Here is a 27,686-nt window from a genome sequence, read left to right as displayed (position 1 = left end):
ACACAATAGAGTAACATAAAATAGAACATATATAGGATAAAAATTATTTGTCTACCAAAAAATTATTTTAATTAAAAAGCATTTGTTTTGGAAGTGGGTAAAATGATATTATGAAGGAATTTCAAAATTTTTCAAATATTTAAACTGCTTTTTTTTTCACTTAAAAAATTTACTAATTACAACACCAAAAGGAAACTATATTATAAAGAACAGAGCTATCACTGCCTGTTTTAATAAAACAATGAGCTGTCAAAGTGGCTCTATGTATAGTTTTTTTCCACATCACAAACTGTTTTCTATCCATAAGGGAAAGAAATTGAGACTGTGCTACTGTGTATGTGCTTCAATAGTCACACCACTTTCTTCTATTTAATTTGTGATGGGCTTTCAAAGTTTACCCAGTACTTACACAGATACTTAAAAAACGATCAAGTTAGCTTTTTAAAAAACATAAAATATTCAACGAGCCAGATTACAGGAATGCTTTACGTATAATTTTTTTATTTTCATGCAAAATAAAGTCACACTTTATAACACCCTTTCAATTTTGACTTACATGATTTAAATTCAACCCTTTATAACAATAACTTAATATCTAACGTTACATTCATATTCAGAATGCACCAAGTGCAGCAAGAAATGCAGCAAACCCAAAATCAAGGTGCTACAGAGCTGCTTCTACATCAAAAGACAGACAAGCGTCTGATAGAGTAATTTAATTGAACATATATTTACAGACATACAGCTACTCTAAAGAAAGACAGACAGATTTAGGAAAGCAGCTATATCTGCAGAGGAAAGAAACAGCATGTTACAGACAGTCAATTATACATAGAACATTTGACAAACACCACAGAAAACAAACTAACCATTTACCAGGGTACAAAACTTGGCATAAATCTTTTGGCAAATGAAGTGCATAAAGGAAATTTTTGGGCCTAGCAGAATTTTAACCCAAAATTTAAATATTTGAAAATATAAGCATAATCTAATACAATTATATAAATTTTAAAAGAAACTTGGAATTACATTTCCATTTTAGTAATATGTATATCCCTGATTCACATTCTTAACTGAGGCTTTTAAAAGAAGAGGGTGCATTAGACAAATAAATATTTCATAATTATGACATGGGTTGCTCCCATACCACTTTAAGAAAAGATGAGGAACTGACCATTATTTTAAGAGACAAAATGTTCTCTCAACATTACTTCCTGGTCAGGTACTAATCAGATACTGCCTACCACACAATACCCTCCTTATGTCAGCTGCTAAGACAGGAACTAAAAAGCAGAAGGAGTTCCCTGCATGCATTATGTGTATTGTTAGCAAAAGAGTGAGGTGTGCCCCAGTCCATCTGAGGCACAGCAAGTTGCATAACATCATTACCACTTTGCAAGGTCTGCCGTCCTCCAGCCAACACTCCACTAGGCAACATCCCTGTGGGAGTCAGGCCCTTGAGTGTCAGCACGCTTTCACTCTCCTCCCTACAGCAGAAAAATGTAACAAGTATCAGAAGGGTTAGTAGCTCAGATATACAACATTTGCCTAGCAGGGCACTTGATCCTCAAAACTGCAAAAAGCAAACTGAACAAAATAAAAATCTATCAATAAGTACATCCTTTAAAAGAGGAGCTAGGGCCCAGATATAGGCCATGTATATAATTTATTATATTCATTGCTATTACCATATTTCCCTTAATTCCAAGGTACTTAATTTCCCATATTTTAAATGTTTCATTTTGGGGGATAGACACATTACAATTGAAGTTTTCCTAAAACCTCCTCTTCCTGGATGAGTTTTAAGCAAGCCCTGAAAGATAAACTGTACTCTAGCAAAACAAACATTCTATGTGGATAAGAAAAGTCACCAGGAATCTTATCCTGGTCTGATTTTTTGTTTGTTTCTTTTGTTTTTTGCAAAAGGGTTTCTCTGTGTAGACCAGGCTGGCCTGGAACGCACATCGATCTGCCTGTCTCTGCCTCCCTGAGTGCTGGAATTAAAGGCATGCACCACCATACCCAGCTTTTTTAAGGTGTATATTCAGTGCTTTCATTGCAAGAACAAGATAAACCTCTGCAGCAGGTTTCTGTTCTTAGTATGTCTTAAGTCCTGGGTTTGATTCCGGCAGCACAATATAAAACAAAAGCAAGCAAACAAAACTTCACCAGCTTTAAGGAACTTCTACTCCTTCAACAGTACATAAACTTAGAACTAGTTTTAATATAGAAAGAAAAACAGTTGCTTTTGGGTATCAACCAGAACAATGCTCATAAGTTACAGTGAAACAATTTCTATAAACAAGCAGGAAAATGTATCAGTACCTGAGAACAGAGAAGACTCTTGCCATCTTGCCAATTGCTCGGATTTTGTTTCTTATGATTTCTTTCCGGGCTGCAGCTGAACCTACTTTGAATGGAATAAACAGGAAAAAAAAAAAAAGGCTCAAGTTTAGGGCACTCAAGCATTATTCTATTATTCCACTAGCCTATTCTAGATTCATCTAAATCAATGCCAGGTCTCCTGCTACTAGATCACATGGAGGAGACTAGATAAACTCATGCCAGAAAGTTTCTCACACCCTCAATGATTAGCTGAACACTAGTCAAATACTGAGGTCTGATAAGAACAATGCAAACTTTAATTATCTCACAGTACTGACTAATCAGGAAAGGAGTAAAGAGGGGACTTGGATTATAAACCAGAAGTCAATAAACTAGAAACAAGCCTATAGTTTTAATCTTCATGGGAGCCTATGGCATGCAGATTAAAACAAATGGAAGACTTCTGTTTAACTATCATAAAAGCTTTTAACATGCACACTAGAAATATCTCATATATTATAAAAGAGTAAGCTTATTTGCTCTAAATTAATCTACAAATAATGTACAAAGGGTAACGATAATTACAAAGGTGATCCCAAGTAGGGACTATAAGCGGTATTTGAGCAACAGTAACTACCTCTCAACTTCATGAACTAGCTGTCCTCTAAAGTCATGCAAGTATATATAAGCTCTAATAACCAAAGGCAAATATGAAATAAACAGTAAGAGACTCCTGTGAAAAGCTGGCTAAAGAATGCACCAAAAGAACTAGCTCCTCAGCTGGACAAAGACTCAAAAGGATCACTCTTCCTTATGCTGGTCTCCAGCAAGAACAACAATCTCAGTCCTGTTACACATATATAGCAACTAGAGTTCCTCTGGACCACAGTGTGTTTCTTTACACCTGTGCTTCACCATGATGAAAACACACATATGGAAGCACCATTGCTGAGGAGAAGGTGAAGGAAAGGCTGAGATGCTAAAGCAAACTAGGCCGTAGGTATGCAGAGATCTGAACAATCAAGTTTTGCAGGTGAAAGCACTTCATTTAAAATTCAAGCCCACTACAAATACATATAACTAAAAACTAAAATGATGACTACAACTAACTAAATGAAAAACAAAAAAAAAAAAAAAAAAGTCCAGTGTCAACGATGTATTTAGAGGGCAGGGCTCCAATTAACTTATTTGTTATTCTAAGTAATAAATATGAAGAGCACTGAAGCTCCAACCTCAAAACTATGTGGCCATTACAGCATCAAAAGGTGTTCTTCAGATTAACTAAAAAGGTTAAGTACCAAAGAATATCAGAATCTGAAGACACACTGGAGGTATTTCCTGATTTTGCAGACAAAAAACAAAACAAGCAAAAAAACCCCGAGTTCATTAAATGACTTTTCCAAAGATACAAAGTCTGATTTCCTTCTAACAAATTAATACAGATTTTATTTTTAAATTGCTAGAAATTTTAAAATAATATGATTTGCATAAGCAGTAGTAGGTTGAGAAGGATTGCTATAACAATACACAATTGTATTTTCAACCTTAATTTATATATTTGTAAAACCAAATGATATAAAAACTATACTGAATTTAAATAAAAAATTTAAGAAACATAAACACACTGTACAAATCAGAATTTAAAATCAGTCTACAAACACATCATGCATCATATTAAAGTAAATGTCCAATTTAAAAGTACTTTGGGGAATAAGACAGACAATCAAACACCCCTAATCATGCAGGGAAAAGTACAAAACATTACAAATAAGGAAAGAATGAAAATTGAAAACAAGAGGAATGAAAAGAGGGAAAACTATTTCCATGCACAGAAAGACAGATGTCTTGGAATATGACTTCTAAAACATCAAATACTAACTCAGGTAAGAGTCAGGCTAAATTTGTACAAGGCCCCAAAAGACCCTCAAAACATTAGTCAATGAATGTGCCAACTTACATGGACATGAGGTAACTTATGAAGTCATATTTCAAAACAATGTTACTCTGTCTGGTCTGTACCTTTTTTATTGCCATATATGAGTCGTTCTTCAGATGGAGAGTCCAGAAAAAAGGAAGTGAATGATGGAGAAAAGGTGGTTGAGACAAATAAAAAGATAGAGATTTAACTTGGCAGTGGTACTGAAGAATGAATGTAGAAAGAGAGAAAAAAATGAAGGTCCTTACATTTGAAAATTTGAAAAACGTAGTACTGTAGAATTTGGTGAATAAAAGACAGATGCTGCAGGGTAGAGCTTTAATGCAAAGATTTCTTAAAAGATATGTGTTCAGAGAGAAATTATGAATAGAATGATTATAATTTTTGATGAAAGTAGACATAATTAGGAACAAAAAACACATACGAAAACACGTAAGACCAATAAAAGACTGTGCTAACAATCACACATTTATAGTCATAATCCTAAGGAAATATGCCACCCATAAAAGTATGTAAAGTGAAAAGCAATGACACAAAGTACACAAAGGAAAACTCATGTGGTTCTTCAAGGACACCAACATATGCAAAGTCTGTATCATATACAGAAAATGTAGGTAACTTTCCTCAGTGGAAAGTATCACCCACTCCCAATAAGGAAAAAGCTGAGACTCCCACACTCCACAACAAGATGACATGATTTCTTAAATCTGAATTGTAGAATGTTTGCATATATTCAAAACAAACAATGTGCTGTTTGTTCCCAATCCAATCTGGGAGACTGAGGAACATCTTTTTGCAAAAATAGCAACAGATTGCCTCAAAGTAAGTAAGTAGGTAGTAGCTTTAAAAGTAGGCAGTAGAGGTAGTTTGAGTTTTTCAGATCTTGCATTCTAATGCTAAGATACATGACTGCATAATAGGAACTACAGAGTTTAATTTAATAATACTGTAACATAGAGTCTGCATTTCTTTTACCAAACAGAAGACAAAAGATAAATATCTGAAAGAACTGTATGCATCCTAAAATTATAGAAAATAGTGTTCAAAAATTCTTCCATCATTAACACCTCTAAAAAGGACGCTATACATTTTTATATGCAATATTTATGAAAATTTAACTTGGAAAAAAAAAGAAACAAACCATACAAGAGAGAACCAAGGAGCCATCAATAAGAGTCTTAATCCACTTTAACAAATCTCAAAAGTGAAAATATAAAAACTACTGTTTCCTGCTACTGGAAAATCTCTAATCTTGTTTTCTCCCTTTCTCTGAAGAAAAACTGAACCTTCATTTTACCTCCATAGCAAACCCCATTCTATCAAGTTTTCTTTCTAAATTCAGTTTCTTCCCAGATCCATAGGATGGCTTCACTATGGTGCAGAAAAAGAGAAAGAGAGAAACCATGCCATCATGACAAAAGGAAAGGAGACAAAAGGGACAGAGAAGGGTTGAGTAAAAGGAAGGGATCAAACAAGGAAGCATGGGGGTGGTGGGCTTCCAGCAGTTCTATTCTGAAGCTTATGCTGAATTTTAGTGTCTATCCTAACACCCTCCACCTTCCTCCATTTTTTCAGTGCTTTCTCTCCCAAATTACTCCCATTCCCTAAGAAAATTCCTTGACTCATATTTTTTTATCGATTTTAGAATTTCTGATATTAATAGATGGGTTAATGAAAGCGTAAAAAAATAGGAAGAATAAATGCACCTGTGATGCTGAAAATGAAGGGAGATCTATTTCTAAAATGCAAAACAAAACTTAAGTGTATTTTTCCACAGAAATACTGTCATAAATGGTGCAAAAAATTATTAAAAGTTACTTGAGAATAAAATGTCATCTTTTCTGTTCTCTCAATTTATAAATGAGAAGATCCTAAGAAGTTGGGTGCTTTCCCAAGACTAAATAGCTATGAATGAAAGTGAAAGGTTCTACTAAACCATTATCTTTTTCATCAAGTGATACTGCCCCTTTAATGATGAAATTTAATTTATCATTTATCCCTGGAATGTAAGAATAATACAACAAATAAACTGAAATAAATAATTTGTATGGTATTGATGGGAAAAACACAACCAGTTGGGCATAGTGGCACACGCCCTTAATCCCAGCGCTCTGGTAGGCAGAGGTAGGCAGATATCTGTGAGTTCCAGGCCAGCCTGGTCTACAAAGTGAGTCCAGGACAGCCAAGGTTACACAGAGAAACCCTGTCTCGTAAAAACAAACAGAAAAACCACAGGTAACTACAACGTCTTTAAAAGAAATATATATTCTAATACTTCTATGTTTTAGGCAGGTGATAAAGTATGGGTTCTTTTCCTAGCTTGTTTTGAACAATTAATAAAACCTCGTTTATTCCTTGTGAAATCTTTAAAACCGATCATATTTATCTTCATATAAACTACAAGTAACTAAACCAAGTACTGTTAGCCTTAACTATAAAACGTTTTTCCTTTTTATTACAAGAAAAGAACGTACTACCACACCTACTTAATACGCTATTGGCAATACTGATAAAACATTGAAAGAATAAAATGGCAAGTTAGAAATACTACCAGCCTAATGCAAATGACTATTTTCAGAAGTTATGTATATACTAAAAAAATTAAATTACCACATGAAAAAAATTCTACTTATCTTACTGGATATAAAACAAACTTATAAAAATAACAAATTCTGAATACAGAAAAAGAAGATGTTAAGAATAACAACTGAGTTGTGGTGAAAATGAAAAGAAAATACTGGCTTCAATTTAACTTTGTAAGAGTTTAAAAAAAATCTAATTCTAACTGGATAATTATAAATTCAGTGGAGTAAATTTCAGTAAATGGACTAATTATATAGAGTAAGAGATCTTTACTTTGAAAGCTTAATATTTTTAAAGATACTAGATTCAAATATAGCTAACATAAACCAACTGAAATACCCACTGAATATTTCTCAGAATGTGACAAACTGTCAGAAAACTTTAACTGAAAAACATACATGGCATGTGCCAAGAGTTATTTCAGTCACCATGTCAATATTATCTCAGTATGGGTGACATGAATAGTTCTTATCATCCTCAAATTAATAAGGGAAATATAAGTCCAAACAGTTAAATAGTCTAACACCTCAGAGCCATTTATAAAAAAGAATCTGAACGTAGATCTTTTCTTAGAACACTGAGAGTGAAATTGGTAGAATAACAAATTTTAAGGAAAATAAAAAGCTATATATGATGAAATATTGTAAAATAGAAACTCATGAGAAAAGTGTTTATTATCCAAATCAAAAAAATTGACATAAATTTGCTTTTAAGTTATTTTTTTTTTCCAGAGCTGAGGACTGAACCCAGACCCTTGCGCTTGACCACTGAGCTAAATCCCCAACCCCTGCTTTTAAGTTATTAATAAAGGCACAGTAAATAAAAGCATTAGCTCTGCCTGCCACCAGTACATGGCAATAGCTACTTCTGTTTTGTTTTGTGGTTTTGTTTTGAAGACAGTTTCTCTGAGGCCCTGGTTGTCCTGGAACTCAGTAGACCAGGCTAGCCTCAAACTCATGAGACCCGTGTACCTCTGTCCCAAGTGCTGGGATCAAAGGTGTGTGCCACCACCACCTGCACACCCTGCAGCACCTGTATTTTCAACAAATGGGTTTAGAATCTAACTTGAGTCAGACCATGGTTATAACACATACCTGATACCCCAGCACTGAGGAGACAGGTAGGTATGCCATAGTTTCAGTCCATCCTGGGTTACAGATTGAGACCTGCCTCAAAATAATAGGGAGGAGGGCTGGAGCTATACCTAAGTTGGGAGAGGGCTTGCCTAACTTGCAAAAAGCCTTAGGTTCAATTCCCACGGCATGGCTACATTATCAATAATCCAGCCCAGCAAGGAAAAAAAAGAAGGCTGAAGCAAGACGATCAGTATTTCAATCTCAGCCTGGGCTACATAGCAAGATTCTGTCTCAAGAACACAATAGAAAGATCTGATATGATGGCTCATGCCTATAATCCCAGTGACTAGGATATAGAGGTTTGGAGTTCGGGATCATCAGCTACAGGATGAGTTTTGAAGCCAGACTAAAGTATGTAAGACCCAGTCTGGGGGAAAAAAAAAAGAAAAAAGAGTGGTGGTGATGGGGAGTGTATGTGGGAAAGAGAAAAAAAGGCACTCTATCTCCCTATTAAATCTTACTAATACATAGATTATAATTGGTAAAGAATCTGAATGCTGACTACCATGCAAGTGTAATACACTACAGAAATTATACACAAAAAATAAGGACTGTAAGTTTTCGGCATTTAAGTAATTTTATCTTTTTATTTTACTCTGTTAAAATTTAAGAATCTTTAATTTTTTTAAGTAAAAATTTCAAAACATAAAACGAAACAGTTTTTTAATGGTATTTCTTTATAAACGTACATTAGGTTCACAAGTTTGTTGGCTTATACAAGAGCTAACCTTTTTTCTATGAAAAAGAAAAACTTCCAAAATCTTTAGCAAATTGGCAAGTGATCTTTTGGAGCATAACCACACTAGGATGAGAACAACCTAAATTGATAAAAAAGTGAATACAATACTGGGAACTTCAAAGATGTTTTTGATGTACTAGGAACACAGTACTAAATGCCCTCTTCAAAGAGTAACCTCCATATTTATTCATCAAGAACCACATCCTTTCAACAACTCTCCATTTTCTTGTTTCTGTTTTCTTCCAAACTTCCCCTTTCCTAAACTCTCACACCACTACAAAAAAAAAAAAAAGCACACAAAAGTTATTTTCAAAACTTAAAATATATGTGTGTATGCGAGTGAATTCTCACTTATCAAATACCACAGCCACAGAAAAACAATGGCTTTTTTTTTTTTTACATAGCATAGGTATGTAGGTAAAGAGCTATCATTTAACAATAAAAATAATAAGATGAGCATTCATACCATCAAACTGGTCTTCACCTTCTGTCATCAGTTCATCATCAGAGCAGATACTCAGAACATTTACCAACATTTCTGTCACTATTCAAAAAAAAAAAAAGTGATGTTAGATGCCTACATATAACTGCCCACATACATACAAAGCAATAATTTAATAGGACATCTTGTGATAGCAGGAATGACAGAATTTTAAAAACTAAAAAAACTTTAAAATGAAAGCAATTTAACAGATAAGAACTCTGAGAAACTGGAATTCAGAGACATCAAAGATCTGCTAAAAAAATATGAATTACAATAAATAACAGCTGAAATTATTAACTATATTATAAATTATAAACCATCTTAAGAAGTGACAAAAACTATAAAATGGTCTCATAGGTAAATGAGGCCCAAAAATAAATATTCACAGTTAAGGTCAATTTTTTTACGTGGATGTCAAAATAATTTAGCAGACACAGAAAACACTTAGGAAAAAAAGGTAAATCTTTATAGATTAGGTAGTTCTTAAAGAGTTCAAGGAAATTTCATCAAAATCATAAACTTCTGATTGGCAAGTGCCAATGTTGTACTCATAACACTGAAGCATGTTGGGGACACCTATGTGCTGCAGCCACGGCACTTGTGTGGAGATTGGAGGGAACTTTGGGGACCTGGTTCTCTTCCTCCCACTGTGGGTTTGGGGAATAAAGCTCCATGGTTAGGCTTTCATGGCAAGTACTTCTACCTGGCTGGAGACATCTTGCTGACAGAGTGCTAAGCTTTTGAGATTTACTTTCTTATAATTTAGAGAAGATCCACAGAAAAAAACAAAAATGTTCGTAAATTTTTAATATTTCTACACCTTATAAGAGACTGTTGTTTTTTGTTGGAGACAGGGAACGCTTAGAAGCCAAAGAAGTTGGTTCCGCCCTGGAGCTCCAGCTGCCAAGTGATTGTGAGCCACCTGACAGAGGTGCTGGGACCTGAAGTGAGGTCCTATGGAAAAACAGTTCATGCTCTTAATTTTTATGAGTCATCTCTCCAGTCCCAGAGGACAGAGTCCTGTTATGTAACCCAAGCTGGTCTCAAACTAGTAATCCTCCTGCCTTAACCCCCTTCTTCCCACTGCTAGGCTTATAAGAATGTTCTATCACCGATGCACAGATGTAGCCCATTACAGCTCAGGCTCCAAGTGGGTTCCCTAGCAAGGGGAACAGGGACTGTCTCTGACATGAACTCAGTGGCTGGCTCTTTGATCACCTCCCCCTGAGGAGGGGGTAGTGAGCAGCCTTACCAGGCCACAGAGGAAGACAATGCAGCCAGTCCTGATGAGACCTGATAGGCTAGGGTCAGATGGAAGGGGAGGAGGACCTCCCTTATCAGTAGACTTGGGAAGGATATGGAAGGAAAAAGAGGGAGGGCAGAATTGGGAGGGGACGAGGGGGCTACAGCTGGGACACAAAATGAATAAATTAAAATAAATTAATTAAAAAAGATATATGCAAAGGACCTACAAAAAAAAAAAAAAAACTCTGTCATACCCAGCTCAACTTTTCCAAATCTTTTAAAACTATATAATGCATTAGGATAGCAAAAGAACTACTGATGTCTGGCAAGACGGCTCAGTGGGTAAGGATGCTTGCTGCCAAGCCTGGTGACCAAAGTTCTATGCCAGAGAACAAGATGGAAGAAGAAAAATGACTCTCACAAGTTATCCTTTGGCCTTCACATGTGTGCCATCACAGAAGTATGCTGACATATACATGCACACACTGTAAGTAAATGTAATTTTAAAAAAATTAATAAAAAATAACTAAAGATCATCTGAGAGCAATCAAAAGTAGGAATATCAATGGAAGTCCACTGTTCTTCATTTGTAGTAAACAAACAGAAGTCAGTTTAAATTTTCTGATCTCTCAACAAGAAGTAGACAATTACTAAATTTACTTATGAGCTGTGATCTCTTTGTTTAAACATAGCAAAAACATTAGAGACTATGAAATAGTACAGGGACTTGTAAGATAACTAAATAGGAATCTATGATATAACCATTTTTCTCTTTCATTTATCCTCCTGATCCCCATACTCCACCCCCACGATCTAATATTAAAGTAGCTGAGCTGCAGTCTAGCCTAGAGACAACACAGTGAGATAAATTCTTATATTCCCTTTAGCTTGATGATGCTATGCTTGAACTATTTCTCATATCCCAAAGATAGAAGGTTCTAAGTGTAACGCATCCCTTCTACCTAAGCCCCTAACTAGTTCTCTTCTCAAATGCTAAGATGGGTAATTCTATCTCCATATAAACTTAACATCAGACCTACTGAGTAAATGAAGAGTAAAGGCAATCTGCTCAAATTCTAACAATACAGTGTAATTATTAATTCTGAATTTTAGAACAAAAATTGTCCTGACAGAGGTGACATATTTTATGACATGGAAGGGGTTATGAAAAAATAGAGGGGATATAGAACAAATTTTTTTATAATTATACCTGTATTCTCACATTGTCAATTTGCCACAAATGAAATCTGATACACTTTTTAAAAAGAAAGAAGAATGAACACTAACGTGGAAAAAAAGGCAACAAAATCCTAAGAATTCTATACAATTAGGAAAAAAATTCTTAAATAGCATTTATTCTCTCTTTAAAAGCCTAATGGTTACTTCTCAAAGGTAAAGGTTCTAATGGTTATTTCTCAACATTTGTCAGAAAGCATTACTAAAAATATGTGTGTATTTTTTGATATAGGAGAATATTAGGTTAGATAGAACCTGGATTTCTCTACTCCTTTTAGAATACAGATGCAGTACAAAACAACTAATGCTGCCAAAATGATGGCAACAAAATTCTCCCATAAACTGGTGTGAAATCTTCACAAATGGTGTTAGAATATAGAAGCGTCCGTTCCAAAGCAAAGCTAACCCTCTATAAAAGATTTAGGCTTAAAACAAAATGAAAGAAAACCCAACAGCTGAAGACAACATCAAGCTATTTATAAATCCTCTACCAGTCCTCCAGACATCCTCACATGGGGGCTGTAAACATTGAACCAAAATATCTTTGAGGCTGTCATATCCACATCCACAGACACAAGTAGAGCTGTAAGCACAGTGAAACCAGGTTTCAGTTTCCTCTAGCAAGTACGTGTCTATGACAGTAAACTGGAGCAAGTGTAAAAGAAGTAATTATTTTGTAAAACACAACAACAAAACATACCTTTTTCTCCAACAAATGGTAAAGACCATGTGAAGACATCCATAAAATTGGGCAGCCAGTAAGGATGTGGAGAACAATTAAACTGTCGAATATTCATTACATTATTTTCATATTTTAGTACAGCAGCTGCAAAGTACGTTAAACACCAATATAAGCAAACTACTTTGAGCCTGAAGAGCATCAAATCCGTAAAATACAGCATCTTTTTAAGAGGGAGGGAGAATTTGGGCTAGTAGAACTAGTAGAATTTGGGCTTGGTAGTAGGAGATAGGAATGAATTCTTTTTCAATAACACACATTATTATTCTTTTAGACAGGAGTTCAATGCATAGTCCTGGTTGGCCTATAACTTACTATGAAGACCAGGTCATGCTCAAACTCACAGACATCTGCTTGCCTCTGCCTACTGAGATTAAAAGTGTGCGTGTGCCACCATGGCCCAATTTAAAATATAAAATGTTTACTCATTATTAATAACATTTTCCGATTCTTTCCAGAATGCTTACTTTCCTTTATAATCCAACAACAAACATGCACTTTTACTAAATGCAATATTGTGAAAATCAACTTTTAAGGAAAATTACAGAATGGCAATAGGCAATTTTTTTTTTTTCAATCTCACATAGTTGAGGAATTAAAGAAGATCCTTTAAACTCCAGGCAACCTAATAAGAACAGCTAAATTCAATAAAGCAATCAAATAAAAAACCCACCAATTTAGAGATTTGAGTATACAAATATGTTCCTTTTACTTAGTATATGAAAACAGATGAAACTATTTCAAAGAAATATTTTACATCATTTAGGAAAAAAAAAATATCTAAAAATAACCAGAAGAGAAAGAGTATAGCTAAATAATCTAAAGATACATATTCATCTCAATTTTAGATCTTTCTAATGTCCCAATACAACTATATGACCATTATCTCCTTAGGTTAAATGGAACCAAAATGTCCTCCCTGTCTATTTCAGAAGTTTAGGATCAGAGAATGTGTTCCATATAAAACAAAGAAAGTGTAAACTATTTTATAAATATACTGTGATTTTTTTTTTCAACTCAGAAATATGGATTTACTCTGGCTTATCATTTCTGAGATTTCAGATCATGACTGATTTGCCTAGTGCTTTGGATCTCAGAAGGAACACTAGCATATCATGGTGGGAAGTATGGCTATAGAGGCCTATTCATTTTATGATCAGATGAATTATCCTATTCTCCCTTTTATTTTGATGAAAAGCACTGAAATGGAAATGCTAAATCCAACATTTGAAATTCCAGTTAGCATAGAACCAAAGCAACCCTGCTCTGTTTTACCATTTACTACTAACTCATGGGTATGCTTCTGCCCCCTCATACAACTCACATGTAAAAACATCTTAAGGGTAGGCTCAAAAATTACAGGCTGATACCAACCTTTCAGAATTTTTATTTAAAGGAGAAAAGAGAAAAATAAGAAATCTAGAAAACTGCCTTATGGGTGGGAATGAAAGATCACAAATAAGCCCACTATCAATCATTAATACCACACTCAAATCATTAACATCATTTATACACAAATCAAAACTACTGAGACATTTGGTTCTGACAGAGAAGATTCAGTGGTTTGAGTTTCAGTTTTAAAAATTAAAACCTGATTTCCTTAGACTCCGACATCAAAATGAAAAGGATAAGCAGTAAGGCAGCAATCAACTGAACAATGACTACTCGCCACTTTTTACATTAAGAGAAAACACAGCTAAAGAGTTAGGATACTGGCAGACAGATGTAACAATCAATTCTGTTCTTGATAAACTAAGAAATGCTACTTTTCAAAAATGAAGCCATATTTATTAGGTAGCTATAATATCCTTATAGCATATTCTGTATCAAAATTGTCTAGTATGCTGCTTATTCCCAGATAAAGATTTTAATCTTCTGTCATCTACCATCATCAAAAACTCTTTTCCTCTTTTAGCAATGACCTCATTATCTTTCTAAATGTACTTTTAAACGCCTTTAACTTTCTTTTTTTTTTTCTCTTGGCACATCTAATCTAGTCTGACCCTAAAGCTATGATAATCAACTGAATTCTAGACATGTCGAGACAGAATAGAAGCTGGCCTCTCAATTTCTTCCTCTCATGATGTGAAATACGTAAAAGCTCATGTCATCTTCCATGTCCCTGAAACATATTTAACTAGATTACGACCCTGAAGCATTCTCAATCAATAAGTTATGTTCAGAATAAAATGAAATCCAATCTTTACAGTCAGATCAAATTAGGAGCAAATAAGGGGAAATGGATGCCTAGAATAGGAGGTAAAGAAGAGGGTATAAAAAAATGGTTAAAAGCCAATAAAAGAAGGGTTCTCTCTAAAAGTAGAACAAAGGGGATTTAAAAAAATAAAAATAAAAAAGCTCAAGTCTTGGAGAAATAATTCAAGACTACTGAAAGGAAAAAAATTTATATATATATATATATATATATATATATATATATGAAAACCTGTACTTGTGAATGTAGAACATGATAAAGTAAGTAAGTTAACACTGGAAATAGACAAAATGGTGATAGAAGCAACTTTACACAGACATGAAAACATTCTCTCAGATATAAGGAAAGATTTAAGAGAGGGAGTTTAAGAAAAATCATACGTAGTTATACTTAACTCAAAATCATCTGTAGTTATGCTTAACTTAGAGCACTTTTTAAAATGGCTTTATAAGCAACAAGTTGTAATGCAGGCTGCACACAACTTGACTGCACATTTTGGATTTTATTTCTTTTTCTCTCCCCTCCCTTATATCTTGGCTTTTTTTTTTTTTTTAATGAGATCTAGACCATTTCAAATAATCCTCCTTATTATTTTAAAGTAAATTAAAAGGCTAAGTTGTCTATACAGTTTTTTTTTTTTAATCAACAACATCTTACCTTTATTATTGTAGACATCTAAGTAATTAGGTGCCGAAAAAATTGTTATTAATGAAGGAAACCCTGTAGTTTGACTTTTTCTGTACATTCTATAGCTGCAAAACAAATAGCTTAATATGCATCGTAAAGCATCAATCATGATTACTAAGTTTGATTTGTAATCAAGTGTAATTTTGGTCAGGGAAACAGAATTCTTACCCTGCATCTTGAGCTTCATGAGCTCTAATTATCGATAACAAATTATTGTTTTGCAAAAATTCACACACTGCTGGATAGCTGTAGGAGAAAAAGAATAAATTAAGTAAAAATTCATATAAAGCATCAACTGTTAAAATGTGATTAATCTTGTTTGTCCTTACTTATAAAAATAAGAACATCCTCGAACTGTATTATGACTAAAATGTTCTTGTGATTTTTCATTTCCAAAGTCTTCAGAAGGATCAGACCATAGCAAGTCACACATTGGTCCAAAAGCAGGTGGCTCTTTAAATCTATCTAACTGTGAAATAAAAGACACAAAGAAATAATTCATCAGCTGAAGACAGAATGCATGTAAGAAAGTGATACCAACTTTGAATACAGTCTATACTACATTGTTCTAAATGATCAGGAGGTATTTCCTTGAAGTCAGTCTATTAATGAGTATATTAATTTTTATCATTATCTATTCTTACCAGTGAAAATAAATTTGATGCTCTTAAAAACTTCTAAGGAAAATACCATAAATTGGAAACAAGTTCAGAAGTCAGTTATACTCACTCTCCTAATATCATCCAGTGTGTGTATTTCTGGTGAAAGTCCACCATGAACACAAAGAAATTGTTGGTTTAGAAGTGCAGCAAGGGGCAAGCTGTCAAAAGCTTCCATACAAGCTTCATAGACTCTTTCTGAATATTTAATTTTACCTAGAAAAAAAAATAATCAGTATTTGAAAATTCTTATTTTAAATGTGTTTTCATACTAATTTAGGTGTGAATATATGTGTGCTCACATGAACATATAGCATATATGTGAAGATCAAAGAAGAACTTACAAGATTCAATTTTCTCCTTCAACAACATTGGTTTGGACTATCAAACTCAGATTATAAGGCATGGTGGCAAGTGTCTTTATCTGCTAAAGCATCTCATAGGCCAAGTTACAATATTGGATTGTTATTTCTCATTCTCTTCATAATATTTTATAGCTTTTTAAAGTGAAGTGAGTTTTGAACAGCCAGTTTCAATTATTAAAGGGAAATGTTCTAAGCGACTTCTAAAGCCATAGCAAGGAAACTATAACAGAGAAAACACCCACGTGATAGTCATAAGTAGAGACTGGGTGAAAAAGCAAAAACAACAAAAAATAAAACAAAACAAAAAACCCACAGCAAAAGTGAATTTATGGACACAAGGAAACTTCCGTATCATGAATATGGTGATGGCCACTACTATACAATTGTTAAAATTCACAGAAATACAACATTACAAAGAATGAAGTTTACTGTACATAGAACCTTTAAAAAGCCTCTCCATTGTAAGATTCAACAGAAATATGCAAGATGAATATTTGCTCTCTCTCTCTCTAAATTTATTTTGGATATGTAGTAGACAGTCATAAAATATCAAAAATAAGTAAATGAAATCTCTAAAAACCAGTTCAACTTTGAACTTCAATAGGCCTAATAAAGAAAAATTAAAACTGTACTTTGAGATTAAATTCTTAACAATTTAACACTAATTCTTAAAATTTAACACTAATTTAATCCTAAAACTATTATTATACCCAAACCACTATATTGTCACAATAAAATTCAAAATTCACCCACTGAAAAAACTATAGTAACAGGTTCCTCTTATTTAAAATGAAGGCTTAAAATGAGCAGTGAAGCAGGAAGACAATACTGAAAAACTTGAAAGACAAAACTCTATCAACTCAAACTGTCATTTACTTTTTAAAAAATACTCACATTCCTCAATTCAATACTTTTATTAAATTCCTGTTTTAAGTGACATCTGGAAATTTTATATCATCTAATTAAAAAAGGCTAAGTTCTTTTTAATTTTTTAATTATTTCAATATTTATTTCTGACTTCAAGATAGAGATCTCTATCCTACCCACAGGGTGTCTTGGTTGAATACTATGGAGGTCCTACAGTCTCTTTCTGGATCTAAATGTGGAGAAATATGCACGTGCATGGAGGTAGGAAGGATGATTACACCATAATCTTTGGTTAACAAACATTAAAAAAAAAAAAAAATTCTGGGGCTAGAGACATGCTCAGCAATTAAGAGCACTTCTTGCTCTTCCAAAAGACTATACTTGAGTTTCAGCACCCACATCAGGTGGCTCACAACAGCCTGAAACTATTCCAGTTTGTGAAGCCTCTGGTCTTTACAGGCACTAACACTCACCAGCTCCCACATAGACACATACCCATAAACATAGCTATAAATAAATCTAAAAAAGAATTAAAAAAAAAAAAGATTCCTATACATCTAGCAACCAGGGTATCTTAACTGATAAGACAGTTGACAGACCAATTGTTTAGTAATGTGGTTTAATAAAAATTTTAATTTGATACCTTAGATCAAACATGTATTTTCCATATATCATCTTATGTGTGATTGCCTCCATTTTTGAAGTTAGATAGCTGGATCTGTAATAATCTATATATTTTTCTTCTTCTTTGCCTTTATGTCTCCTATTCATTCTTTCTCCTTTTTTATAGACAGTGTATCAGTATGTAGCCCTGGAACTCACTATATAGACTGAGGCTGAGATCTACCTACCTCTGCCTCCTAAGGACTAGGATTAAAGCCCAGTCAGTTCTAAAATTACAATCAGTTCTCTGTACCATGAGTTCTTCATCTGTGGACTAAGTCAACCTCTGATCAAAATTATTCAGAAAAAAAAATGTCTTCATAATAAACAGTCAGATTTATTTGTTCCCTTGTCAGCATTTTTTTAAACAATACAGCATTTATACCATATTAGGTATTAAAAATATTCTAGAAAGAATTTAAGGTATATGAAGGATATACACAAGCTATAAGCAAATACTACAAATTTTTATTACACTTACGCATCTACAGATTTTTGTACTTGCAAGAGGTTCCTCTAACACCATGGAATTATATTCATATTTTTAAAATTTAATTCAAAGACTTAATATGATTGCAGATATTAATTAAATAAGCCCAAGTTTAAAGTGTGAAAAAAGCCTATATTCCTCTATATCAAATAGTTGCTTATAGATTATTATTGCTTTATTTGAAAGAAAAAAGGGATAAACATTATAAGTTAAGGATTTCAATTCAGGTCTGGAGAGACAACTCAGCGGTTAAGTGTACTTGTTCTTCCAAAGGACCTAAGTTCAGTTTTTCCCAAATCAAGTGACTCACATCCACCTGAAACTCCAGCTCCAAAGGATCCGAGGTCTCTGGCCTCTACTTGTACCTATACACATGTACGCATACATTCCCACACAGAAACACATACATAATTCAAAATAAAAATAAGTTTAAAAGAAAAAAATAATCTGAATTAATTAACAGTATGTTTGAAATGGTCTATATTTTCCAGGATGCCTCAAAATTGAGACATAAAAATCTGCAATGGAGGACTGGAGAGACGGCTCAGAGATTAAAGCACTGGCTGTTCTTGCAGATGACCAGAATTCAGTTCCCAGTACCCACATGGCAACTCAAAACTATACGTAATTTAGGTTCCATGGGATCTTCTGACCACCAGGCACATATGTGGTGCAAAACACTCATACACATAAAGTAAAAATAAATAAATCTTAAAAAAAAAACAAAACTGTCATGGAATAACAATACCATTACTCACTTTGGTCTTTGTTTTCCCTACTAGGAAAAATAATGTTGAGATTAAAACTATATATAGCTTTGTAAATACATAAAATTATGACACTACTTTTTAAAAAACCCAAACTGTTCCTAGGTACACTATAAAACTTAATAGAAAACATACTTGAAAGTTCTTAGCAATTTTTTCGAAAAAATGTACATGTGTGGTCAGGGAATATTTTTTTTTGTGTTGCACTGTGAAGTCTTCATAGCTCTTACTACCCATATCATCCCAAAAGAACACCAAGGAACTGGAAATATTTCTCCTGAAAGTACTCACATTCCTGCTTAAAGGTAAAATATTCAGTAAGGTGTCTGCATTCATGGTTGCCTCTCAGAAGGAATAATGTGCTTGGGTATAGAATCTTCAAGACCCATAAATACAAGACACACTGCAAAAAAATAAAAATAAAAATAAAAAAAAAAAAAGGTTCCAGTGATTTTTCTATATTTTATTTAACTAAGTTTCTCTTTGCTTTTCTTTTAATTATATTACCCTTAAAAATTCTGTTACTATTTATTCTTGCTCTTTGTTCCTTAAAAAATATGTTTCATGAAATTGGACTTTGTTTTATTACTGCTTCGAAAAGCAATTAATACTTGTTGAATTAGTAAATCAATCTACTTAACTACTTTAGATCTACTTAATTTAGATTGTTTAATATAGCTTAACAAAATGGCTTCTTTCCTTAAGTATATAGTAAAGTAATAATGCAAAAAAAAATAATAATAGCAGTTAACATCTATAGAACATTTACAATGTGCTGAGCACCAGAGTGCCTGACAATTTTTCTCAAGCAGAAGTTTTTTATTCCTTAAACACTATGAAGTATGAAATAGCATCCCCACTTTATTTTAGCCAAAAGACAAAAAAAGCAATTATCATATTACCTCTATTTCTAAAAGAGTAACCTAAGTAATTTGCTCAAAATCACAAGGCTCCTACAGAATAAAGACAGGTTTTGATCCTTTCATCTTAAGCATTATGCCACATTGCTTAACGCAAAAGGGCTAAGTTTTATGTCTGCTTTGTTGTTTGCAAATGATTCCTTACACAAAACAAGTGTTTACTAATCCAGTGGTTCAAAAGCTGGGGGTCATGTCTCCTTTGGGAGATGAATGACCCTTTTATAGGAGTTGCCAAAGACCATCAGAAAACACAGATATTTACATTTATATTTACAGAAAACAGATCATTTACATGATTCATAACAGTAACAAAATTACAGTTATGAAGTAGCAACAAAAATATGGAGGTTACCACAACATGAAGAACGGTATTAAAGGTTGCAGCATTAGGGGTATAAAAGGTTGCAGCATTAGGAAGATTGAAACCACTGATCTAATCCAATTCAAAGAAAATAGAATTTTTATAATATAAAAACAATAAAACAAACAGCATTTTTGCATATATGCACTGCTCCAGAATTAACATTAAAAGACTATATTTTATGTACTATTTTAAGAAAAAAAAAAGGGGGGGGGCTATTTCATGTAGAAATAAATGGTTCATTATATAACACAAAAAGAAAAGTTATTTTAACCAAGTACATTGATGTTCATAACTATTCAGACATTTATTTTACTTTATTTTTAATTTTTCAAGACAAGGTTTCTGTGTAGCCTTGGCTGTCCTGGACTTGCTTTGTAGACCAGGCTGAACTCAAACACACAGAGATCTGCCTGCCTCTGCCTTGGAGTGCTGGGACTACAGGCATGCACCACTATACCTGGCTCTTGATTTTATTTTTTTTAAAAAGGTAATAAAATCAATGAAATATCTACTAAAACTAAACTTTGTTTTTGACCTTTTATCTTCTTTTTGTAACAGTAAATCTATTATTAACTAAGCTACAAAATGAAATGAGTACATATACACCAACATGCTCAGTAACAATTAAGTTTTACTTTACTGACTGTCAATTATAGTAAATTCTTTGTTAGGCAGAACCATTTTCTAATTTTTCTTAAAACCTTGAGGTAATTTGGTAAAAATTAAAGGGTTTGATAATGAAACTATGAGTAGGAAAATCAACAAACGAGGATAAATAAAATTTCTAAGGTAAGGAATGGACACAGTCCCAAAGTTCTTATTGAGAAATTACAATATACTGAAAACTCCTCAGCAGTGGATACACGAAACACTAAGTAGAATGGAAGTTTGCCAGGTAAGAAAGCCTCAATACCTATTAGGGCAGGTGATTAAAAGCAGAAGCTTAGAGTCAGATTGCTTGACTGTGTGTCACTTACTAACTATATAACTGGCTAAATTACTTTAACTTCAAGCCTTAGGTTCCTCGTCTATTGAATGGATGGATAAATAACAGTACTTACCTCATAACAATGTTGTGAGACTAAATTAACCAGTATCTGTTAATGCTTAAACCTGGTTGGAATATATTAAACATGTAACATACATTATATACTGACAGAGCTTTGACTAAGCAAGTCTTCCTATAAATCTGTCCCACAGGGCAAATACAAAAAATGCAGGACTACAATGTCCCAATAAAAGATATCATTTGTAATTAAAAAAAAAAAAAAACAAAATAAAACAAAACTTGGGAACTTTAAGTGTTCAACAAGAAGTTATGGCTTGTTTATTCAATGGAAGACAGTACAGCTATTAAAATGATTCTGTAGGTTTTTATTTACTAATTTGTAAAGACATCACAGTGCACAGATATGTGAAGGCAAGATAGAGAAATCGTTTTAATATGGTCCCTTTTTTCATTTAAAGAAAGAAAAGACAGATATGTTAGAAAATACAGGTTGTACTGTATTTTCCATACTTCATACAACTAAAAAGAAAAAGGAACAAAAAGAATCAATGAATTAAGTGACAAACAATAGGTCGTTTTAATGCCTCTTAAGTTTACAAAAATTACATTTCAAATATTCTTGGGTCTTAGGAGCATCATGATGAGATAGATCTAGGGATTAAACAATGAAAGAATCACAAAATACTTCATTTAAAGAGAATATCTTTCTCATGGTTTAATGCCCTTAATGGCAAGGGAGGTAAAGAAAGAAATGACCATCACTAGCTCATAAGCCATGAGATAACAAGACAATAAAGATCTCAGTCTCCTCATCATTTCCACTGGGGAAAAAACAATTATAACTATAAGAAATGATACCGAAGAAGACTAATTAGATGGTCTGGAAAAGGAATAAACAATAGCTTTTCTTACAAACTTCAGAATATACAGAGGTATTAAAAAGAACCCAAAACAAGTATTTTTCGGAACTTACTGTACTAGGAATTAATAGAAATAATCTATATTAACAATAACATATCAAATGACAGTATATGATTATTACCTCTATACTAAAATAACCTCTGTCCACATAATCACCAAGAAAAAGGTATCGTGTATTAGCAGGTGATCCTCCTACTTCAAAAAGTTTCATCAGATCAAAAAATTGGCCATGGATGTCACCACACACTGAAACAAGAAGATTATTAGATATGAAAAAAAGCCTCTAGATTAACAAATATTACTTAAACTCTAACTGTTGTAACATGAGATAGTATAAATGTTATCAAGAAATATCTGAAGAGTGGCCTGCGAAGAGTCGTAACATAGGGATGATATCCAACCAAGTGCTCATATGCTAAAGACCTAAAAATAAGATGTAACAGAAGTAACAAGATGAATTTTTCATCTACATGTATAAATCTCTTTTAGAAGCTAGGGAAGCACCTCATAGGATGACAAGATTATAATGCTGGCAATAAACTCCCTTTTCAACTCAGTACTTTTCAATGACCTTCAAATGACCTTAGGTATCTAACATGGTATCAAATATTTACCACTAGCAATTAAAAGCTAAGTTAAGTGTTGAATTAAACTGAAGTATGGCCAATACAACTGATGAAACCTTTATAAAAGCATATTAGACTAGCTTCATGTATATTTACTAAAAACAAAAACTTAAAATACAACTAAAATTTGTAAAATTAAGACAATGTCCACACACTATTAATCAGTATATTATGTGACTAGAGAGTAAACAGCTTTCTCTCCAATCAACTAAATACTGGTTTAATAATATCCAAAACATAAGTTTACCTGTTATTGGAGCTTCTACTTCTATCATGGTTTTCTCCCGCCGAAGTATGGCAGCACCCTCATTGATAATTCTTAGTGCAATTTCTTCATCTACCCGACCTTCTTTTACCAGGTGGTTCTTCAGAACATCAACCCTGGGTATCCCATCCATATCAAATACTTCTTCAGATGTCAATCGGTGAGTTGGGGGGAAAGGGACAGCTGTATTTTTTTAATGAACACAAAATAAGTAACAACATATTAACACAGAAACTAATAATTGAATTTAGATAAATAAAACTGAATAAAAATTTTAAAACAGATTAGAAAAACACCAGGTTCCCCCCCCTTCTTTTCCATTTAATGTAAACAAGTGTTAATTTAGAAAAAATTTTTCTAAAATTAATTTTGTTAAGTGCTTGTGTGCATACATACACACACACACACACACACACACACACATATACACACACGTAAAGAAAAATATATATACTTTGTTTTTTGAAGGGTCTCATTCCTGGCTCTCCTGGAATTCACTATGTAGACCAGGCTAACCATGAACTCAATAGAAATCCACTTGCTTCTGCTTCTTGAGTGCTGAAATTACAGGTATTCCTCCAAACCTTCTACTAAACCTGTTAAGCTACATAGGTCTAAAGCCTAGCAAATCTGAGGTGAGCCTACGCTACTGAGATCTTGCCTCAAAAATAAACAAGTAAATATAAGTGAAGTAAACTAGCTAGCTAAACTGTGTGAGACCAGTGGTAGAGTGATTGCCTCCTAAGTGCTAGGCCTTCCTTAGATTCAATCCCTAGTCCTAGGGGGAAAGTAACAAGCTACATATAATAACATGTTCTTTGTTGAAAATGGTTAGAGAATTGAATTTTTGAAAAATATTTCAAGATAACTAAAGCTTTTTTCTTTACTATAAAGCATTTCAGTCAGAACACTCTAATTATAATGCATGTTCAAATATGCATTATATATAATGTATGCCAGGTAGCAGTGGTGCAGAGTTGGGCAGATCTCTGTGTTCAAGACCAAGACCAGCCTGGGATGTACATATCTATCTATCTGTCTGTCTGCCTATCGACCGATCTATCTTTGCATGCACTTGTGAGGCAAGCACTCTACCACTGGGCTATATATTCCAGGTCTCACACAGTTTAGCTAGCTAGTTTACTTCGTTTATATTACTTGTTTGTTTATTTGCCTATTTGTTTATTGTTGAGGCAATAGTTTGTTTTTTTGTTTTATATACATGTATCTACATATGCCTGAATAGAAATAACATGCATATATAAGGTAATCTTCCATCTTATTTCTAAAACAATTCTTACACTGTGTGTCTACATCAGCATTTCTTAACTGCTGCGCCATCTCTCCAGACCTGGGGTCTGGAAGCATTCACAGGGGTACCTAAGACCATCAGAAAACATCAGATATTTACATTATGATTCATAGCAGTAGCAAAATGATGAAGTAGCAACAAAAATGACTTTATGTTGGGGGTGACCACAGCATAAGGAACTGTATTAAAGGATCATAGCGATAGGAATGTTGAAAACCACAGGTCTACACAATGTGTGAGTACATATGCTACAAGCAGAGGTAAGAGGACTGTTTTGTGGGGTTGCTTTTTTACTTCTATACCTGGGTTCCAGGATCAAACTGAGCTGCCCTGAGCTATCCTGCCAGGCCATCTTCCATATTCTTAACACAAACATAAAAAACAATGTTTTTCTGATCAGCTTTAATGTGATCTTTTAGAAATGTAGATCAAAACAATTTATTGCCCATATACACACTTAAAATTTAGTAATATTGCTTTTTTTAACCTATTCAATATTCACAAAACTTCTTTCACCCTGTCTTTATATACATCTTTAATACAACTTTACTCAAGAGTTTCCTATTACCCAAGAGTCTTAATGTTGAAGTACTTAACTTTCTCCATTCCTGCTCTACATATTTATGATTTCCACAAAGAACCACCAACTGTACAATTAAACAATATTTACAAATTGAATGGAACATAAGACAATCTTTTTCTTTTGGTTTTCTTCCCCCTCCCCCTTTCTCTGAGCTGGGTCTTCATCCATCAGGTAGGTAGCCTGGCTGGCCTATAATTCTGTATATAAAACAGATTGGGCACAAGACTAAGGTGATCCTTCTGACTCTGCCTCCTAAGTTCTGAAATTAATTATAGGTATGTGCCACAATGCCTGCCTCACCAGACCTGTCTATTTTTGACGGTATAAAGGCATACTTTTGAAGTCATATACATAAGAAAACTTACTATATGAACCCAGCAAGTGTATTCTGTTCATTTAAATTTAAATTTATTAAATAGTATAAAGCAAGAGAAAAATTTACACTTAAAAGTTGTGGGACTAGAAAGACAGCTCAATTGGTAAAGTGCATGACCTGAGTTTGACCACTAGCACCCACATAAAAAAGTCTGGTATGGTAGCAGTCCCTTGTAATCTCAGTGCTAGCGGTGGATCCCTGGAGCTGCTGGCTAGCCAGCAAAGCCTACTCTGTGATATCAGATCCCACTGAAAGCAAGGGAGAGAATGTTCAATGGGTAAAAGCTGTCATCTGTAAGCCTGGTGACCAGAGTTTGATCCCAGAGACTCACATGATAGAAAGACAAAAGTTGTTCTGTAACCACCCACCAACACACTCACAATGGCATGTGTATGCATGCATGTACACACAAAATAAACACATGCGATAAAAAAAACTAACAGCTAGGCTACAGCTCAAAAGGAGGAATACACTTAAGGTGGTCTGGTTTCTACCCACACATCCATGTGCACCTGTATGCATACATACTTAAACACATACACTGCATAAATAAAATGTAAAAAATAATTAGTAGCCTTAGCTAAGCTGACTGTAATTCTAGAAACTGGGAGGCTAAAGCAGGAGGGTTGTCATGAATTCAAGACCAGTCTGATCATACATAGTTTCAGGCTAGAAAGGGCTATATAGCAAAAACCCTGTCTTAAAAACAAAGCAGAACAAAACAAAGCAAAACATGCCTTTAATCACAGCACTCAGAATGCAGAGGCAGGCAGACCTCTGTGAGCTCGTCACTAGCCTGGTCTACACAGGAAGCTCCAGGCCAGCCAAGGATACATACTGAGAACCCTGTCTCAAAAAGATTAAAAAGCAGGGGCTAGACAGATGGCACCATTCCTGCCATTCTAGTTAGGAGCACTGGCTGCTCTTCTGAAGGACCCAGATTCAAATCCAGACCCACATAGCAGTTCACAACTGTCTGTAATTTCAGTTCCAGGGGATCTGGTACCCTCACACAGACATACATAGAAGCAGAACAGCGTAAATAAATTATTTATTATTTATACAGCATTCTGCCTGCACGTGTGCCTGGGAACCAGAGAGGGCACCAGATCTCATTATAGATGGTTGTGAGCCACCATGCGTTTGCTGGGAATTGAACTCAGGATCTTTGGAAGAACAGCCAGGGTTCTTTACCTCTGAGCAACCTCTCCAGCCCACATAAATAAAATTTTTTAAAAACTTAAATATTTCTGGGCATAGTGGTGCACACCTGTAATCCCAGCACTCTGGGGGACAGAAGCAAGAGGATCTCTATGAGTTTGAGGCCAACCTGGTCTACAAAGTGATTCCAGGACAGCCAAGGCTACACAGAAAAACCCCATCTTGAAAAAATTGAACATATAAAAAAAGCACACAACAAAATATTAAAAATATTTTAAAAATTAAACCAAAGACAGATTGATCAGGGATGGAAAAGGACCAGAAATCTTACTGTATCTGTCAATAAGCACAGAATCTTGGGAATTAATATTGCTTTTCATTCCAAGCAAGACCTGCAAAATCTTAGTTCTCCTAAAGGAAAATACTGTTTTTCAAAGTGGGTCTGTGACTCAGACTTCTTTTTCTTCCACTACAATTTTCGACATTGTCACCACACTGAAGATCAAAAACAAAATCTTCCTTTGAGATGTCTTCTTGCCATCTACTAGAGATAACTGTTATCTCAGTCATCCTAAACACATATGCCTTCTCAACTCTAAATTCCTTCATTGTCAACATTCAAATGTATGACCTACCTGTAACTGAAGAACAAAGAGGTCTGAACACTCCATGATTATTGCTCCACCTCTAAAATCCTGAACCACAATCTCTAAATAACCAAATCCTTTCATGTTCTGGTTTCATTCCCTTTTCTTCATTTGCAGCTTGAGTCTATTAAGAACCTAGGTGTCAGCTGGGTGTGGTCGCGCACACCTGTAATCTCAGTACTCCAGGAGGCAGAGGCAGGTTAAACTTTGTGAGTTTGAGGCCAGCCTGGTCTAAAAAGGGAGTCCAGGACAGTCAAGGCCACACAGAGAAAGCCTGTCTCAAAAAACAAGAAAGAGAAAGAGAAAGAAAAAGAGAAAAAAAGAAAAAGAGGGGAAAGGGGAAGGGGAAGGGGAAGGGGAGGGGAG

General features: G+C 34.1%; 1 protein-coding gene across 6 annotated transcripts in view; it reads right to left on the bottom strand.

The window, feature by feature from the left end:
• Positions 1–27,686, bottom strand: part of Ppp3cb (protein phosphatase 3 catalytic subunit beta) — a 48,690-nt gene that overhangs the window by 9,139 nt on the left and 11,865 nt on the right. Inside the window, exons 1-12 of one of the 6 annotated variants that reach the window (XM_055605785.1) lie at positions 24,543–24,621; positions 23,224–23,424; positions 22,472–22,596; positions 19,428–19,539; positions 16,055–16,200; positions 15,655–15,794; positions 15,494–15,571; positions 15,296–15,390; positions 12,385–12,510; positions 9,186–9,263; positions 2,326–2,410; positions 1,390–1,487 (exon numbers count right to left, since the gene is read on the bottom strand). In XM_055605785.1, the coding sequence (XP_055461760.1) occupies positions 1,390–1,487; positions 2,326–2,410; positions 9,186–9,263; positions 12,385–12,510; positions 15,296–15,390; positions 15,494–15,571; positions 15,655–15,794; positions 16,055–16,200; positions 19,428–19,539; positions 22,472–22,596; positions 23,224–23,424; positions 24,543–24,609 (1,351 nt within the window). In that variant the 5' untranslated portion in view covers positions 24,610–24,621. Of the gene's footprint in view, positions 1–481; positions 1,488–2,325; positions 2,411–9,185; positions 9,264–12,384; positions 12,511–15,295; positions 15,391–15,493; positions 15,572–15,654; positions 15,795–16,054; positions 16,201–19,427; positions 19,540–22,471; positions 22,597–23,223; positions 23,425–24,542; positions 24,622–27,686 lie in introns of those variants that run through there. The other 5 variants (XM_055605784.1, XM_055605782.1, XM_055605783.1 and 2 more) reach the window with 5 other exon arrangements.

The sequence above is a fragment of the Psammomys obesus genome, unplaced genomic scaffold (assembly GCF_907164565.1).
Source record: "Psammomys obesus unplaced genomic scaffold, mPsaObe1.curated_primary_1811, whole genome shotgun sequence".
Classification (NCBI taxonomy): Eukaryota; Metazoa; Chordata; class Mammalia; order Rodentia; family Muridae; genus Psammomys; species Psammomys obesus.
The sequence above is the reverse complement of the archived record's forward strand: the minus strand, read 5'-3'. Positions and strand labels throughout refer to the sequence as shown.